The sequence below is a fragment of the Coregonus lavaretus genome, assembly GCF_964263955.1.
Source record: "Coregonus lavaretus genome assembly, chromosome: 30".
Lineage (NCBI taxonomy): Eukaryota > Metazoa > Chordata > Actinopteri > Salmoniformes > Salmonidae > Coregonus > Coregonus lavaretus.
Window position 1 is genome coordinate 10,793,031 of NC_140017.1, and position 15,723 is coordinate 10,808,753.

The 15,723-nt window shown below is 42.4% G+C and overlaps 1 protein-coding gene across 1 annotated transcript; it reads left to right on the plus strand.

The window, feature by feature from the left end:
- Positions 1 to 8,700: 8,700 nt before the first annotated feature.
- Positions 8,701 to 10,297, plus strand: LOC311105888 (mRNA decay activator protein ZFP36L1-like; the record flags this gene model as incomplete). The annotated part of the gene is made up of 2 exons (XM_084148113.1): positions 8,701 to 8,754; positions 9,149 to 10,297. The coding sequence occupies 2 exons, from the start codon at positions 8,701 to 8,703 to the stop codon at positions 10,295 to 10,297; spliced, it is 1,203 nt and encodes a 400-aa protein (XP_084004239.1).
- Between the last annotated feature and the right edge of the window lie 5,426 nt (positions 10,298 to 15,723).

Genomic DNA, 15,723 nt, shown 5'->3' on the forward strand with positions numbered 1-15,723 from the left:
GTCCCAAATAGTCAGACCCAAATGATGCTGTATTACTCTTGCATCTATTCATGAATGTATAACAGCCAAATAGAACACTGAGAGACCAAGTAACCTTTATCAACATCATAACAAATCCTCACTGTTGTTAAACGGCAAACTGAAATCTCTCTAATTTGCTCAATGTGGGCAGTCTGCAATTTGACTCTGAAGTCACAGTGTCCAACTCCCAAAAGCACATCACATGGCCATCTGACAAACTGTCTGTTGGCCTGTCACTTTGAGGCCTTAACAGGAAAGGGAACGTGCTATCAACAGCTGAGGCCGATGAAAGAACAGACTGGCACAGACAGAGAGACAGGCCCCCATTAAAATAACAGCAACAGCTGCTCAAGAGAAGGAGACTGGGAACCAGACTCTGTGTGCATGCGTGCGTGTGTGTTTTCCAGACAGTACCAGTCGTCAATAATGGCGCGAGCACAGAGTGCCTCAACTAAAGTACACCAGTTGTGGAAAGCAATTGCTTGGAGTTTTGAACCCTGCATAGTCAACTGTTCGTCTCAATAATGCAGACAAATGGGAAAGCAATTGCTTATTTAAAATGTTTGGTTTTATTAAATCAAATCTGCAATTCCACCACCATAACAAGCACATTGTAAACCAACCAGAGTTGTCTCGGTCCTCCATGGTCAGCAGTGTTGCTTCACAGCAGGCAGCAGTTGGTAGCATACAGCAGGCAGGCCCCACGAACTGCGTCCAGCAAGGCTGGAGCTGTTTCCTGGAAACGGGAAAGGGTCTGGTGGGAAAGAGACGAGAGAGGATGAGGGGGAGGCACTTTGGTGTCTATACGCTTCTGTGAAAGCAGTATGTAGGGTGTGTGTGTGCGCATGTGTCCAGCCACCTCCTCGGCTTTTGTCCAAACACATTCCACAGTGCCTTGTCAAGCTAGAGCTACAGTGAGGGGAGGGACTTCCCTTACCAATAAGGGGCTTTCATTATTCCTGATGGGGGGGGGGGGGGGGGGGGGGGGTTGGAAAACACTTTAGGAAGTGGAGTGGAAGAAGGGGGGCTGAAAGTAAAGAATCTGGGGAACCATGAAACAAGGCCTGGTGAACAGGAGAGAAAAGGGAGAGTGAGATGGAAGAAGGGTAGAGTTGTGTAACAAAAGCCAGAGGAGCTTTTTAGGGCTTGCCGTCAGTGCACTGTATGTTTGGAGGTGAGAGTCTTTTGTCATGAATCTTGTACTGGAGGCAGCTCTGCAGAGTGGTCACTAGCTGGCACAGCCACATAGTCATACAATCTGATTTCTAACCACATTGCTAATTGTAATGCCTAACCCTAACCTTAAATGAAGACAAAAAAACACATGTTTGTCTTCATGAATTTGTACAATATAGCCAACTTTGCAGCTGGCCTATCTAAAGTGAAATCACTCAATTCTGCCTCCAGAACAAGACTCATGACAATTAATGTTAACCTGCTGTATATTTGTGGTGTGAAAAGTGTGACAGAGTTATATGATTGAGTGGACAGTTTAATACATCTGTTGATCCAGTTATAAATGTTAATGTGTTAAAAAAAAAAACCTGATTTATGCACAGTAAAACATGTTTCATGTATCCAGAGGGCAGATTTCAAATTGACAACATACCTCAAAGCACAGGACTTTGAATACAAACCTGAAGCAAAAAAAAATATTAAAACACTGATACGAGGAGGTCCACCATCTGAAACCTCAAAAGAAAATATTTGTATGTTTAGTAACTTTTTTAAACTTTAAGTTACAATAATGAAGTAAATAATTTTTTTTCTGCAATGTACTAGTTACATTTACATATTTTGATTAATTCTAGCCTATTGTCTACCAGGAAATACTTGTAGGGGAGTTTGTTTTGTAGTGTAGGTATAACACAAATTATTTTACAATTTACCTGCTATGCATTGCTGTGAAATCACACATAGGCCCATGCTTCCATACAGTCCATAGAGTGAGATAGCCTTCTGTTATCCCTACTGGGACCACCATACAAACACTGGCTGACAACAATAGGCACTACCTATGCAAACAGAGCCATTCACATCCATTCAAGTCCACCTGCATATGGAAATGCCCTAATTGACACACAGTCCATAAGAAAGACAAGGTATTGAAGGCTCAGGAAGGGTGTGCTAAGCTAAATTGTCAGTGTGGCCCATCTATTGCCTAATAATTTGCATATGTGTGGTGTCATGCAAACCACTACTCCCTTACCAATATCTCCATATTGTTTTGGGTTGGTGCATTTTTACCGAATGCAGTGTCTTCCTAGGGGGGACTTGCCATTCTGAGTCTCATACACTTATTACATCCAATCATTTCATGGAGGCTTCCATCTAAAGGGATGATTGGCACACATAAGTTGATATTGATAAGTGGTTATCAATACCAGTAGAGGGAGTAACACGTAACTTGTGTTGCAGAAATACTCCCCCAACTCTGAAGTTTATCACTAGTTTGTTTGGGTCTTCTCAAAGTCAACATGTTGGGACATACAGTATACTAACCCATATTGGCTACGCTTAAAATGTAACATTCACACATGCAGTAGACAGGGGTATCTCTCTGACATTAAATGATTTAAGTTCTTATTCATACTCTAACAAGACATTTAACGTACCACCTGATGCTCTCTCTGACCTAACCTCAATGTTGTCATTGGTTTCCCTTTCAAATGTACCGTGTATCATACCAACCCTAGTGCATCCAGAAAACAAACACATGTATGTATGTACACAGAAGGGAATAGGTACCCAGACAGGGAAGTCAATGCCAGGGAAGTTCCTGTCTGTCTATGTGTTCTGGACATCCCTGACATATGAAATAGGGAACCTGCAACAACGTCAGAGTGTTTTACAATGTTGCCGCTCTGTTGACACTGTTGTTTGTATGATCTAATCCTTCACCTGTGTGTGAATGTACGACTGTTTGCTGTGAAACTGTACCCCCACGTTAAATGAGGGGCTTGTTTGTCCCTGAGCGGATGTCTGTGGGAACCTCACGTTGCCCTGTCCCCCAGTTCAACACAGACAGGGACAAGTCTCTGAGGACTTTACACACAGGAAAGAGCCCTCATCTTACAGGTATATGTGCCTGTTCCTGTAGCTATTGACTGTGCTGAGAAGGTGAGCCATCTCATGGCCTGCCTGCGTCTGGGCCCCGGCATGGTCCTCCTTCCCAATCCTGCCTGGCCCTCCGGAGCTCCAGACGTGTTTATAGCCAGGCCACTGCCAGGGACATGTTTATCTGAGCCGCAGAGCGTATTTCTGGCCTGGCATATGTAGGGCCACAACAAAGGGCCTCTTGTGAGGGGCGCACAATGAGGGCAGGCCCGGGTCGTTTGGGGGGGCGAAGGCTATGGGAGCGGGTTTTGGGGCTGTAAAGGGGGGACTGGAAGCTCCAGTGAAAGGAGGGAAGAAACAAGGGGAGAGGGAGAAGGAAAGGAAGATGAAGGATAGCAGGATAGTTTGTACATTACTGATAAAGACACTGTGGATGGCATCTCAGACACAAGCAGCAAAAGGCTTCCCTTTGTAACAACAAGAAAGCTAGCTAGTAATGCTAGTGCCATTATGGCTTGGAATAATCATGGAATGACAATTTATGAGCTACTTTAACCATTTCTTCATTATCATCATATGCAATGATGTTATTTAAACATGTTTTAAATGACAAAATCATGTCAAAACATCAAGATTATGTGTAATAAGAAGTAGCATGTCAAGACAATACATGCCAAGATATGTCTCTCCCTGTCATAAACCCATTTTATTTATAGTTTTAACAGTTTCCCTTTTGCATTGTGACCGTTCTCTGTCACCCACAACCGCTAAAATTTGAACACCAATTCACAGAATCAGTTAAACGTATTGCCTGTATAAAAACTACCCACTTGTTTTCCTCTCCTGTGGGGTGTGGGTCCTGGTCAGGTCCAAAACCTCACTGCTACCGTTTACCTCTCTCAGCCCTGATAGCCAGGCAGTTATCCTTGGTTACGTAACAGCCACCGCACAACGGAATCAGTTGCTAAGTCATTCCTTCCTGCAAGAAAAACAATACATCTACCAGTCATGATTATAGGCAGATAAGGGCTAAGACCAAGCAGTTACAGCAACTGACCACAAATGCTGTAGGGCAACCACTGAGCATCACAGTTATGTAACCGTGCCCACACTGTAATTCTCATGAAACACTCATTGTGGTCATAAAAGTAATAAATAATTAGTGGAGAAAACACAACATTTAACTGGCAACATTTGCTGCGGCTTTGCATTAAAGTATGCCTATGGTATAGCAGCTTGGAGATGCATCAGTGGGCTGCTTTACTAAGACAAAAAAGGTCCTAGGAGTCAGACACCATAAAGAAGCTGAGACGTACCCATTGAGGGTCAAAAGCAAATGTGAGACATTTGTGTGATGCTTACTATAACAGCCATTGCACCCCCTCCTGTGTGATGGCTCTGCCATTGTGACCTGATTGTCTAATCATTAACAAGTCCCTTTCCCTCCATCCACCACTATAGATCCATGCACAGGAATCTGTGACAGAGGCCTGCTGGTATGGCTCACATAGAGCAGGGCCAATCAGAGGGAGAAGGCCCAGGCCGGCATCTGCATAATCCCATTGTTGCCCCAGTGAGCACCATCGCTGATTGTGCCTTGATAATTGTCTCTTTTCTCTGTCTCTTTCTGGGAGGCTATGGCTGTGGAGGCCCTTCCATCTTTCCCTCCACCTCCACAGCCTCACAAAAACTACACAAGATTAAATAAACCGTGTCAGGAGAGTGGTAGAGTGCACAATGTCTATTAGACAGATACCAGCATGAGATATAGATATAAAATAGCATTTAAAATGAGCCTCTTTTACTATATATTCCATATTAGTCATTTAGCAGACGCTCTTATCCAGAGCGACTTACAGTTAGTGAGTGCATACATTTTCATACTGGCCCCCCGTGGGAAACGAACCCACAACACTGGCATTGCAAGCGCCATGCTCTACCAACTGAGCTACACGGGGCCTGAATCAGACACAGTCCCTAAAACAGCAATATACTGTCACCCGGCAGTATAGTGAGTTTTTTGTCACTGTTGTCACTAAAGACAATTGACACAGTCTCTTGTCATTGTGTAGATAGACTTTAATCTGGTTTACTGACACTGTGACTCGACAAACAGCAACCCTGGTTTCAGTTGCTTGTCTTTGCATGCCCTAATTAAACAACCCTTCTCCTTATCTACTTCAAAACAACAAGTGTCATCATGGGATAGCAGACTGTTTGCTGGGCCCTATCTCCGTTCTTACAGAATGGTAAGAAGTGTTGACTCTACTGTTGACGATAAGACATCATAGTGGTTTAAAGGGACAGTGCTTTCTGTTGACTGAAAGGTTCTACGTAAATGTTTACAGAGTGTTTTAGATGTTTTTACCCAGGCACTACGTATAATGATGTAGGTTTTAGGGTTGTTTTCGGTCCGCATCATCAAACGTCAGGTAGGGAGGGAGAGAGTCAGAACGAGGCCTACGTTCATGCATTGACAGATCAGGAGACATACAGATATAGGATCTTAATTTGAGCCAGTTTTCTAGAGCAGGAAAATTATCCTGCAGCAACAGGAAATGTGTATTATTATGTGGATTTTAATTCATGGTTATTTTTGTAGGGTTTGATAAATTATTCGTAAGGAAACATCAAGTCTGAAATTTCAAAGTGGCCTTTTAAACCTCAAAGACACTACTAGTTGGAAATAGGATTTCTGCATTGCAGGAAAGTTCTCCTGCAACAGGGTGATCAAATTAAGGTCCTACGTCTGTAGTGAACTAAACACCAAATTAATTAAGTTTCAGTTCAAAGTGTTGGGGTTTGTCAGCTTTTCCCATCCTTTGTAAGCATTTGCCCTTCTTGGATTTGCCTTCACTATCTTTCAAATGTTTGAGTATGCTCTCCCACCCACTGGGAACATAATAAACTGTCTAGTTGGACTTTTCTCCAAGGTCTCTGGTTGAATGTGTTCTGTTCTGTGAATAAGGTTGAGAAAATAGGACATAAGCCTATAGCCCGTAGTCAGTCAGCAGGGTTTGGATAGTTAAGGAGTATATTACATTTCATATAACCACTGTTATCTGCCAGACAGGTGAACGTGTGTGTGTCATCTGCCCTCTACTTTCCTGTAAAATTCAAAACAATACTCCCATCACTTTATCTCCAAAAATCCCAACAGTTCAACTGCTTTCTCTCCCTCACCCTCTCCCTCCCCAATTTACTCAAACAATACCGTTTGACAGAAGGGCCTTTGAGTTAAGGGTGGGGCACTTGTTGTGGTTTGTGCTTGTGTTATGGCAGCCATTTACAACTGAATACCTGAAATAACATCATAGTTGAAGGGCATTGTAGATTTCCTCTCTCCTGCAGACATGGTTTCATATTCAAATCTGGGCCTTTGACATGCCAAGCAAGCCACAAAATATATCCCCTTATTATATTAGACCATAATGACCCACAGTACAATGGGTCAAAGAGATGAAAGTGTGCTCACAATTGCATGCTGCAGAAGTCATATTCAATAAAAACAAATAAATGAGTGCATTTATAATTATATTGATGCTTCACTTTCCCATGACTTACAATCACATCAGAGTGGCATATAATGAATTCATAAGTGGCATATACAGTGAGGGAAAAAAGTATTTGGTCCCCTGCTGATTTTGTACGTTTGCCCACTGACAAAGAAATGATCAGTCTATAATTTTAATGGTAGGTTTATTTGAACAGTGAGAGACAGAATAATAAATAAAAAAATGCAGAAAAACGCATGTCAAAAGTGTTATGAATTGATTTGCATTTTAATGAGGGAAAGAAGTATTTGACCCCCTCTCAATCAGAAAGATTTCTGGCTCCCAGGAGTCTTTTATACAGGTAACGAGCTGAGATTAGGAGCACACTCTTAAAGGGAGTGCTCCTAATCTCAGCTTGTTACCTGTATAAAAGACACCTGTCCACAGAAACAATCAATCAATCAATTAGATTCCAAACTCTCCACCATGGCCAAGACCAAAGAGCTCTCCAAGGATGTCAGGGACAAGATTGTAGACCTACACAAGGCTGGAATGGGCTACAAGACCATCGCCAAGCAGCTTGGTGAGAAGGTGACAACAGTTGGTGCGATTATTCGCAAATGGAAGAAACACAAAATAACTGTCAGTCTCCCTCGGCCTGGGGCTCCATGCAAGTCTCACCTCGTGGAGTTGCAATGATCATGAGAACGGTGAGGAATCAGCCCAGAACTACACAGGAGGATCTTGTCAATGATCTCAAGGCAGCTGGGACCATAGAAAACAATTGGTAACAAACTACGTTGTGAAGAACTGAAATCCTGCAGCACCCGCAAGGTCCCCCTGCTCAAGAAAGCACATATACAGGCCCGTCTGAAGTTTGCCAATGAACATCTGAATGATTCAGAGGAGAACTGGGTGAATGTGTTGTGGTCAGATGAGACCAAAATCGAGCTCTTTGGCATCAACTCAACTCGCAGTGTTTGGAGGAGGAGGAATGCTGCCTATGACCCCAAGAACACCATCCCCACCGTCAAACATGGAGGTGGAAACATTATGCTTTGGGGGTGTTTTTCTGCTAAGGGAACAGGACAACTTCACTGCATCTAAAGGACGATGGACAGGGCCATGTACCGTCAAATATTGGGTGAGAACCTCCTTCCCACAGCCAGGGCATTGAAAATGGGTCGTGGATGGGTATTCCAGCATGACAATGACCCAAAACACACGGCCAAGGCAACAAAGGAGTGGCTCAAGAAGAAGCACATTAAGGTCCTGGAGTAGCCTAGCCAGTCTCCAGACCTTAATCCCATAGAAAATCTGTGGAGGGAGCTGAAGGTTAGAGTTGCCAAACATCAGGCTCGAAACCATAACGACTTGGAGAAGATCTGCAAAGAGGAGTGGGACAAAATCCCTCCTGAGATGTGTGCAAACCTGGTGGCCAACTACAAGAAACGTCTGACCTCTGTGACTGCCAACAAGGGTTTTGCCACCAAGTCCTAAGTCATGTTTTGCAGAGGGGTCAAATACTTATTTCCCTCATTAAAATGCAAATAAATGTATAACATTTTTGACATGCGTTTTTCTGGATTTTTTTGTTGTTATTCTGTCTCTCACTGTTCAAATAAACCTACCATTAAAATTATAGACTGATCATGTCTTTGTCAGTGGGCAAACGTACAAAATCAGCAGGGGATCAAATACTTTTTCCCCTCACAGTCAATTTATTTGGACCAACATAACTAACCCCACTCATAGACCCCTAGCGTTAATCTGTGGCTGTTTGGAACTGTGTTTAAACTATGAAGTATAGGCTATAGGAGACCTATATGAGTTCTATATCAACTTCCACATATATGTTTCAGCATGACAATATAAAAGTGAATGATATTCTCATACTGACAAACTGAAATGGGAGAGAAGCCTACTACTACAACTCAAGAGGCTTCCCCTCCACGCAAGACACGCCTTGTCACCCAAATGTGGGTGGAGCTAGGCCTCCTCAACTATTTATTGGAATTCCAACAGATGGCTGAGAAACTTCAGAAGCGCTTGATTAGAGTGTCTTCCTGCACCAACACAGAACACACTCTACTGTGAATTGGGATAACCTGCCAGAGGCATCAGCACAATGCCATCCGACTTCCTAACACCGTTTTTGGAACTGGAGGATGAGTTCTGCAAGGTAAGAATACGTTTTGAAATGTTTATTAATACATTAGGCTATATAGGATATGTCTGAAAGTTATACTTTGGATTTTAAATGGTAAATAATACACTATCAAATTTAACTTTTTATCATTTTAACTTGGATTTGTATGTGCGCCTTTTTATCAGTTTTGCCTAAAAATAAAAGGGTTCAAACTTTCTGATTCACGTGCATAACGGTTTCCATCTCTCATTCATTCCTTGCCAAACCAAGCGCATTATAGTCAACTTTCGGGAACTTGATATGGGCTATTGTGTTTGCTTGCAGTTTACTGTTTATTTGGTTCAGCATATATTTACATTTTATTAGCTTAACCATGACTTGAATCCTCGGTCTTGGAATGTGACTTTATTCCTCTCTTGTGTGATAGAATTTCCGTGGTCTGGACATGCCATATGACGCACCAGCCACCACTCAGATGCAGCGCGTCGTGGGATTTCAGCGCAGACACTCACTATGCCCCGTTACCCTGCCCAACTCAAAGTTCAACAGCGGCAGCGTGGACCCAATCGGCGACCCAGCATACTGGGCCCTTACTAACACTGCTAACCAGCAGTGGAGCCTGAAACACCAGCAACAGTTGCCCCGTTCCTCTCTCAACCACATCCCATTCCGTGTGGACCGTTCGGTCAGCATGATAGAGGGCCATGTTGGCAGCCTCGGGTCCAGCGAGCAGCAGCTCCCCACCACCCCTCCTCTGATGCCCCCACCCGGCCTAAGTATCAGCACCAGCTCCCTGTCATCTCCAAAGTCCCTCGCCCCCTCCCCTCCCATCTCCACCCGGTACAAAACCGAAATGTGCCGCACTTACGAGGAGAGTGGCACCTGCAAATACGGAGCCAAGTGTCAGTTTGCCCACGGCATGGATGAGCAGCGTGGCTTGAGCAGGCACCCGAAGTACAAAACCGAGCCTTGCCGCACGTTCCACACTATTGGCTTCTGCCCCTATGGCGCGCGATGTCACTTTATCCATAACGCAGACGAGCAGCTCGGGCCGGATGGCGGAGCGCCACCTCAGCGACAAAATACGACAGAACGCCCACAGCTGCTGCGTCACAGCATCAGTTTCGCTGGCTTCTCCTCTCCTCAAGCGCTGACCGGATTCCAACTCGTTCCAGAACCCATGCTGTTCTCCAGGGCCTCCTCGGTATCATCCCCGCCCTCCACGGGTAGCCCAGAATTGCTGTCCCCATTGTTTCCAGAGCCTGCTACACTGAAGCACAACTATCCGTTCTCGTCTGACTTTGGAAACGACCAGATTAATAACAACCCTCACTTTTATACTATCACTGACTCTAAGTGCCAAACTGTCTGTGTGCAAAAGTCAGCTGTACAGAACTCTCACCGCAATGCCTTCTCATTCAGCCGCATGCCTGCCATGCAGCGTTGTGCTTCACCTGACTCTCTCTCTGACCAGGAAGGCTACACCAGCTCCAGTAGCCTGAGTGGTTGTGAGTCCCCTGGCCTTGAGGGCAGACGTCTCCCCATCTTTAGCCGTCTCTCTGTCACAGATGACTGAACTTTGACTGCATATAGTTTTTTATTTTATTATAAGGTACACGTATACTGTTGTATACCCGTTTTAGCTACTATGGGTGCCTCAACAAGCTTTACAGTATCCGTGATGTCTTTGCTGAGAGAGTTCTGTTGTGGAATTTTCTGTACCCATTTCGAAAAAAAAACATGCCAGTAATGATAATTTTGGGCTTGGTATAAGGACAAACCTATTGTGCACACATGTGCTTTTTACAACATCAATGGTTCTCCTTGTAGCCTTGCCCTTTAGTGTGTAACCAAAGCTGAATATAGTATATTGTCTTGTAGGCAGAGTAAATGTTGAAACTTATCCCAAAATGTAGCTAGGCCTACTGTAATTTTTTTAGTAAAGGCAACTAATTGACAGTATTATCAAGTAGTCTAACCATATGGCTTTTTGGAGATGTATTTATTTTGTATGTTTTGCAGAGTTTGTTTATGATTGTGTTATGCATTTGTATATGATGCAGAAGAATATGCTTTACTATTCGCTTTGTTTGAGCTATCATGTAGCTTTAGAACTTTGCATTGCTTGAGTGTAGACACTGCAAGGACCATGTCCACCACCATCTCGTTATGCCAGTGAAAACAATACTTGTGTTACAAGTTACCTTGTTCAATCAGTAAATATACGTATTGCCCTCACCGGTCATAATAAGATGCTACAGAGAATGTGTTAGGTCTTTCATATGTTCTAACCCAACAAGTGCATTTCAGCATTTAGTTTGGGTTCAACATTTCAACATTCAAGTTCAAGTTTCAAAGCCCCTGAAACATTAGTCAATTTTTGCTTACTCAGTGAGACAGGATTCTCATACACCATTTTGTGACTGTTTATATCATATTATAAACATGATTTGTGGTGTTATGTGAGGTAATAACATAGGCAAACAATGTTGCCACAATGACAATGAATGAGTAATATGGGTTACATCAACATGTTGGTCTCTTGCACACTAGCTGTTATTACTACGTGTATTTTATCTTACAATGAACTTGTCTTTTGCGAGCCAAGAGTTTATTTTGTAGCTCATCTACAGCAAGAAAGGACTGTGATTGTCTTTACTTTTAGCCTTAACTGTGATGGAAAAACAAACAAGGCTTTGCATTTGTTAAATTAAAACTTATTTATTTTGTTTTTCAAAGCAAAAATGATAGTGTTGGTTATATATTATGTTGTTTTCTATATAATTTAAGTGTGTTGTTTACATTCCATGGGATATTAATCCCGGTTTCTATCTTAATATATTTTTACCTGTTCGGTTCAAAATAAAACTCTTTTGGAAATCACTATCTCACTGACTTGTTTTACTTAGAGGCACACTGCTCTTCATACAATTACTGTTATGCAATAAAGTGATATTATTACTCATCTTAGAAAAAGTGACATTAACAGACAATAACAAGTTTTATAATTATGTATGCTTTCTAAGAGGAAAAAGAGTAGGATAAAATGTTTGTAATGGAGATTGAACAAGAATGGCTCTCTGCACAACATGAGAACATGATACAAAAATGATATTTTATTTGAACACACACAAAGACAGAAGGGAACAGAAGTTGGGTTTTATGTGTGTATTGTTTGGCTTTGTTCTGGCATTCTGGTGATAGCAGACTAAGAACATCCCACTGCTGAATAATCCCAGACAATAGCGATTGGCCATTCTATTGAAAAGTTGGGGTGGAGGGGGTTATTGCAAGACATGAAAAGGCATGGGGCTCTCCTCGTGGTGCAGCCCTTTTGTGAGACTGCTCTCTCTTTCTTACTAACATCTGTATGCTAATGCTAGCCCATGGAAATGGGCTGAAGCAGGGGAGGGCGATTTGCAAGTCCATTGAGGAGTCATAGGTCCAGGGAGCAGATTTATTGGGGACTACGAGAAGGGGGAGGGGGTGTAGAGGCTTTCAGTTGAATGTCCCAACTGTTTACCAAGAGGAGAAGGAGAAGGAGGTGTAGCAGAGAGGGGTGTGTGCGTTTGTCTGAGAGTTATAAGCAAAGATCATTCAGGCAATACTTGAGACATCCAAGAGACGGACTGAAAAAACACAGCAACATTTCCCAACTGTAATCCATAAGAGGATTCTAATGCACTGCTTTCAACAATACACCTTGTGATTATAAATACAGTATATAGACCTATCCATACATGTATTCACATTCTTTGATAACCTTTTGACCTACTTGCATATGGATAACTATGGAAGTGATGTAGTTACAAATTGTTTTGGTAGTGATGTTGTTTAGTATACAGTGCATTCGGAAAGTATTCAGACCCCTTGACTTTTTCCACATAAAATTGATTAAATCATTTTTTTCCCTCATCAATCTACACACAATACCCCATAATGACAAAGCATAAACATGTTTTTAGAAATGTTAGCTAATTAAAAAAATTATGTAAACACTGAAATAACAATTTACATAAGTATTCAGACCCTTTACTCAGTACTTTGTTGAAGCACCTTTGGCAGAGATTACAGCCTCAAGTATTTTGAGATTACAGCCTCAAGTATTTTTGGGTATGACGCTACAAGCTTGGCCCACCTGTATTTGAGGAGTTTCTCCCATTCTTCTCTGCAGATCCTCTCAAGCTCTGTCAGGTTGGATGGGGAGCGTCGCTGCACAGCTATTTTCAGGTCTCCAGAGATGTTCGATCGTGTTCAAGTCCGGGCTCTGGCTGGGCCACTCAAGGACATTCAGAGACTTGTCCCAAAGCCACTCCTGCGTTGTCTTGGCTGTGTGCTTAGGGTCGTTGTCCTGTTGGAAGGTGAACCTTTGCCCCAGTCTGGTCCTGAGCGCTCTGGAGCAGGTTTTCATCACGGATCTCTCTGTACTTTGCTCCGTTCATCTTTGCCTCGATCCTGACTAGTCTCCCAGTCCCTGCCACTGAGAAACATTCCCACAGCATGATGCTGCCACAACCATGCTTCACCGTAGGGATGGTGTCAGGTTTCCTCCAGATGTGACACTTGGCATTCAGGTGTGTGCCTTTCCAAATCATGTCCAATCAATTGAATTTACCACAGCTGGACTCCAATGAAGTTGTAGAAACATCTCCAGGATGATCATTGGAAACAGGATGCACCTGAGCTCAATTTCGAGTCTCATAGCAAAGGGTCTGAATACTAATGTAAATAAGGTATTTCTGTTTTTGCTTTGTCATTATGTGTGTAGATTGCAAAAAATCAATTTAAAAAAATCAATTTTAGAATAAGGCTTTAACGTAACAAAATGTGGAAAAGGTCAAGGGGTCTGAATACTTTCCGAAGGCACTCTATATGAGGCTTATGTTGAAGTGCAATTTACTTGTACTACAATCCCCTGGTTTATTAAAGAGGTGCTTCCCTCTAGTGGCGAAGAGAAAAAAGCATTTACCTTTGGTAATAAGTAAGATTTCCACTGTATGCAATGTTTAGGGATTCTTCACTGATGATTTAAACTGACATTGATACGTTTGTTCAAGTCATAATTCTAACATATTAAGGCTCTCTATTCATCATTGTGATCCATTCAAGTGGTCCTCTGTAGCTCAACTGGTAGAGCACGGCGCTTGTAACGCCAAGGTAGTGGGTTCGATCCCCGGGACCACCCATACACAAAAATGTATGCACGCATGACTGTAAGTCGCTTTGGATAAAAGCGTCTGCTAAATGGCATATTATATTATTATCATTCGAGGGGCCCCCTTGACTAAATATTATTTAGAATTGTACAATTAGGGCTAAAAACCTCAAAAGCCGCTGGTGTCAAATGCATTAATGTTTCAATGGTCGTCGTCAATCGTCATATAAGTGGTACCCGGATTATCGAGCGCAGTGATTGATATGAGCCAATGTGCAACGAGTAGGTAAAGTCAGAAGCATGGAGAAATAAACAGGCCTAGGCTACACCAGTAAAAATAATAATCACATAAAATATAGTCGTTGCATAAGTATTCACCCCAATTGTTTAGGCAAGCCTAAATTAGTTCAGAAGTAAAATTTGGCTTAACAAATCACATAGTAAGTTATATGGACTCACTCTGTGTGAAATAATTGGGGTTGACATGATTTTTGAATGACTACCCCTTCCTCTGTCCCCCATACATTCAACATCTGCAAGATCCCAGTCAAGTATTGATTTTCAAGCACAGATTCAACTACAAAGACCATATATGTTTTTCTGTTAAAATCCAAAATTCTAATCAGGTCCCTACACAGGCTCAGAAGGATCCTGTGAGGGCAGAACATTTTCTGGTGACAGTAGTCCTTGCAGTGCTTCTGCATTGAAGTCTTGGGAGCCCCAAAAATGTCTCGCTGCAGATATAATGAGGTCCAGCTTATTGGACTTCTTAGACACTTGTTTAGTACAATTAATAACTGTGGCTATAAACGCTACAAAATCCACCTTCACAATGAGTGTATACAGATCACTTGATTGACTTAAAACATTTGCAACTGGTTGAGGTGCATCCACCGCCATATCTTCTTCAGCACTGTGGCCTCTTGCCCCTTCGACTCTCTTCACTGCCTCCACATAGGAAATCTGCTGTACAGCCCTGATCCTTGACACCTCAACATCTTTCACCCTAACAAGGTACTAAAAAATGTCAGGGGTATGATCCTTACCACATATACAACCTTTTCCATTCACATATTCTTCAATAACATACTTCTCCAGTCTGCAAACATTTGACACATGGCCTATCGTTCGCAATTCCCACACTGTAGTGGTTTGGACCCAAATGCTCTCACCCCATACTTCACATATCCAAGCTTCACATGTGCAGGTAGAGCCTCCTCAAAGAACAAGAGTATCGAAAGGCTTTTCTCTTTCTTTCCATTTACCATACAGGTCAGGCAACGTGCCCTGACCACTCCTGGGATTTTCTGAATAAGGTACTCGACATCTAGATCTAACGACACTTCATATATAATACATGTTACTTCCGACGTGGGCAATTTAGCCAGATCCAGTGCACACTTCTTCTGTTCTTTGTCTACACAATTAACCAAAACAAGGCCGCTTCTAGACACCTTGATTTAATCCATCTTTCCCACTGCTCTCTTCACAGTCCTCAATAGTACAAATGGATATTACAAATGAGCCTCCTTGTCCAAAAAACGCAGTCCAACAAGAAATGCATTATTGGACAGATCCTTGTCTTCCACTACAACTTTTGCTCGTTTCGTTCCATTCGTTGATTTCACAATTTTCCATTTATTGTCACACACTTTACTTGCTGCACTTGCCGCAGATTGAAGCAACATTTCCATGGATGCTGCCATTTTCCATTTTTGCAGTGGTGTAAAGTACTTAAGTAAAAATACACTGCTCAAAAAAATAAAGAGAACACTTAAACTAGATCTGAATGAATGAAATAATCTTATTAAATACTTTTTTCTTTACATAGTTGAATGTGCTGACAA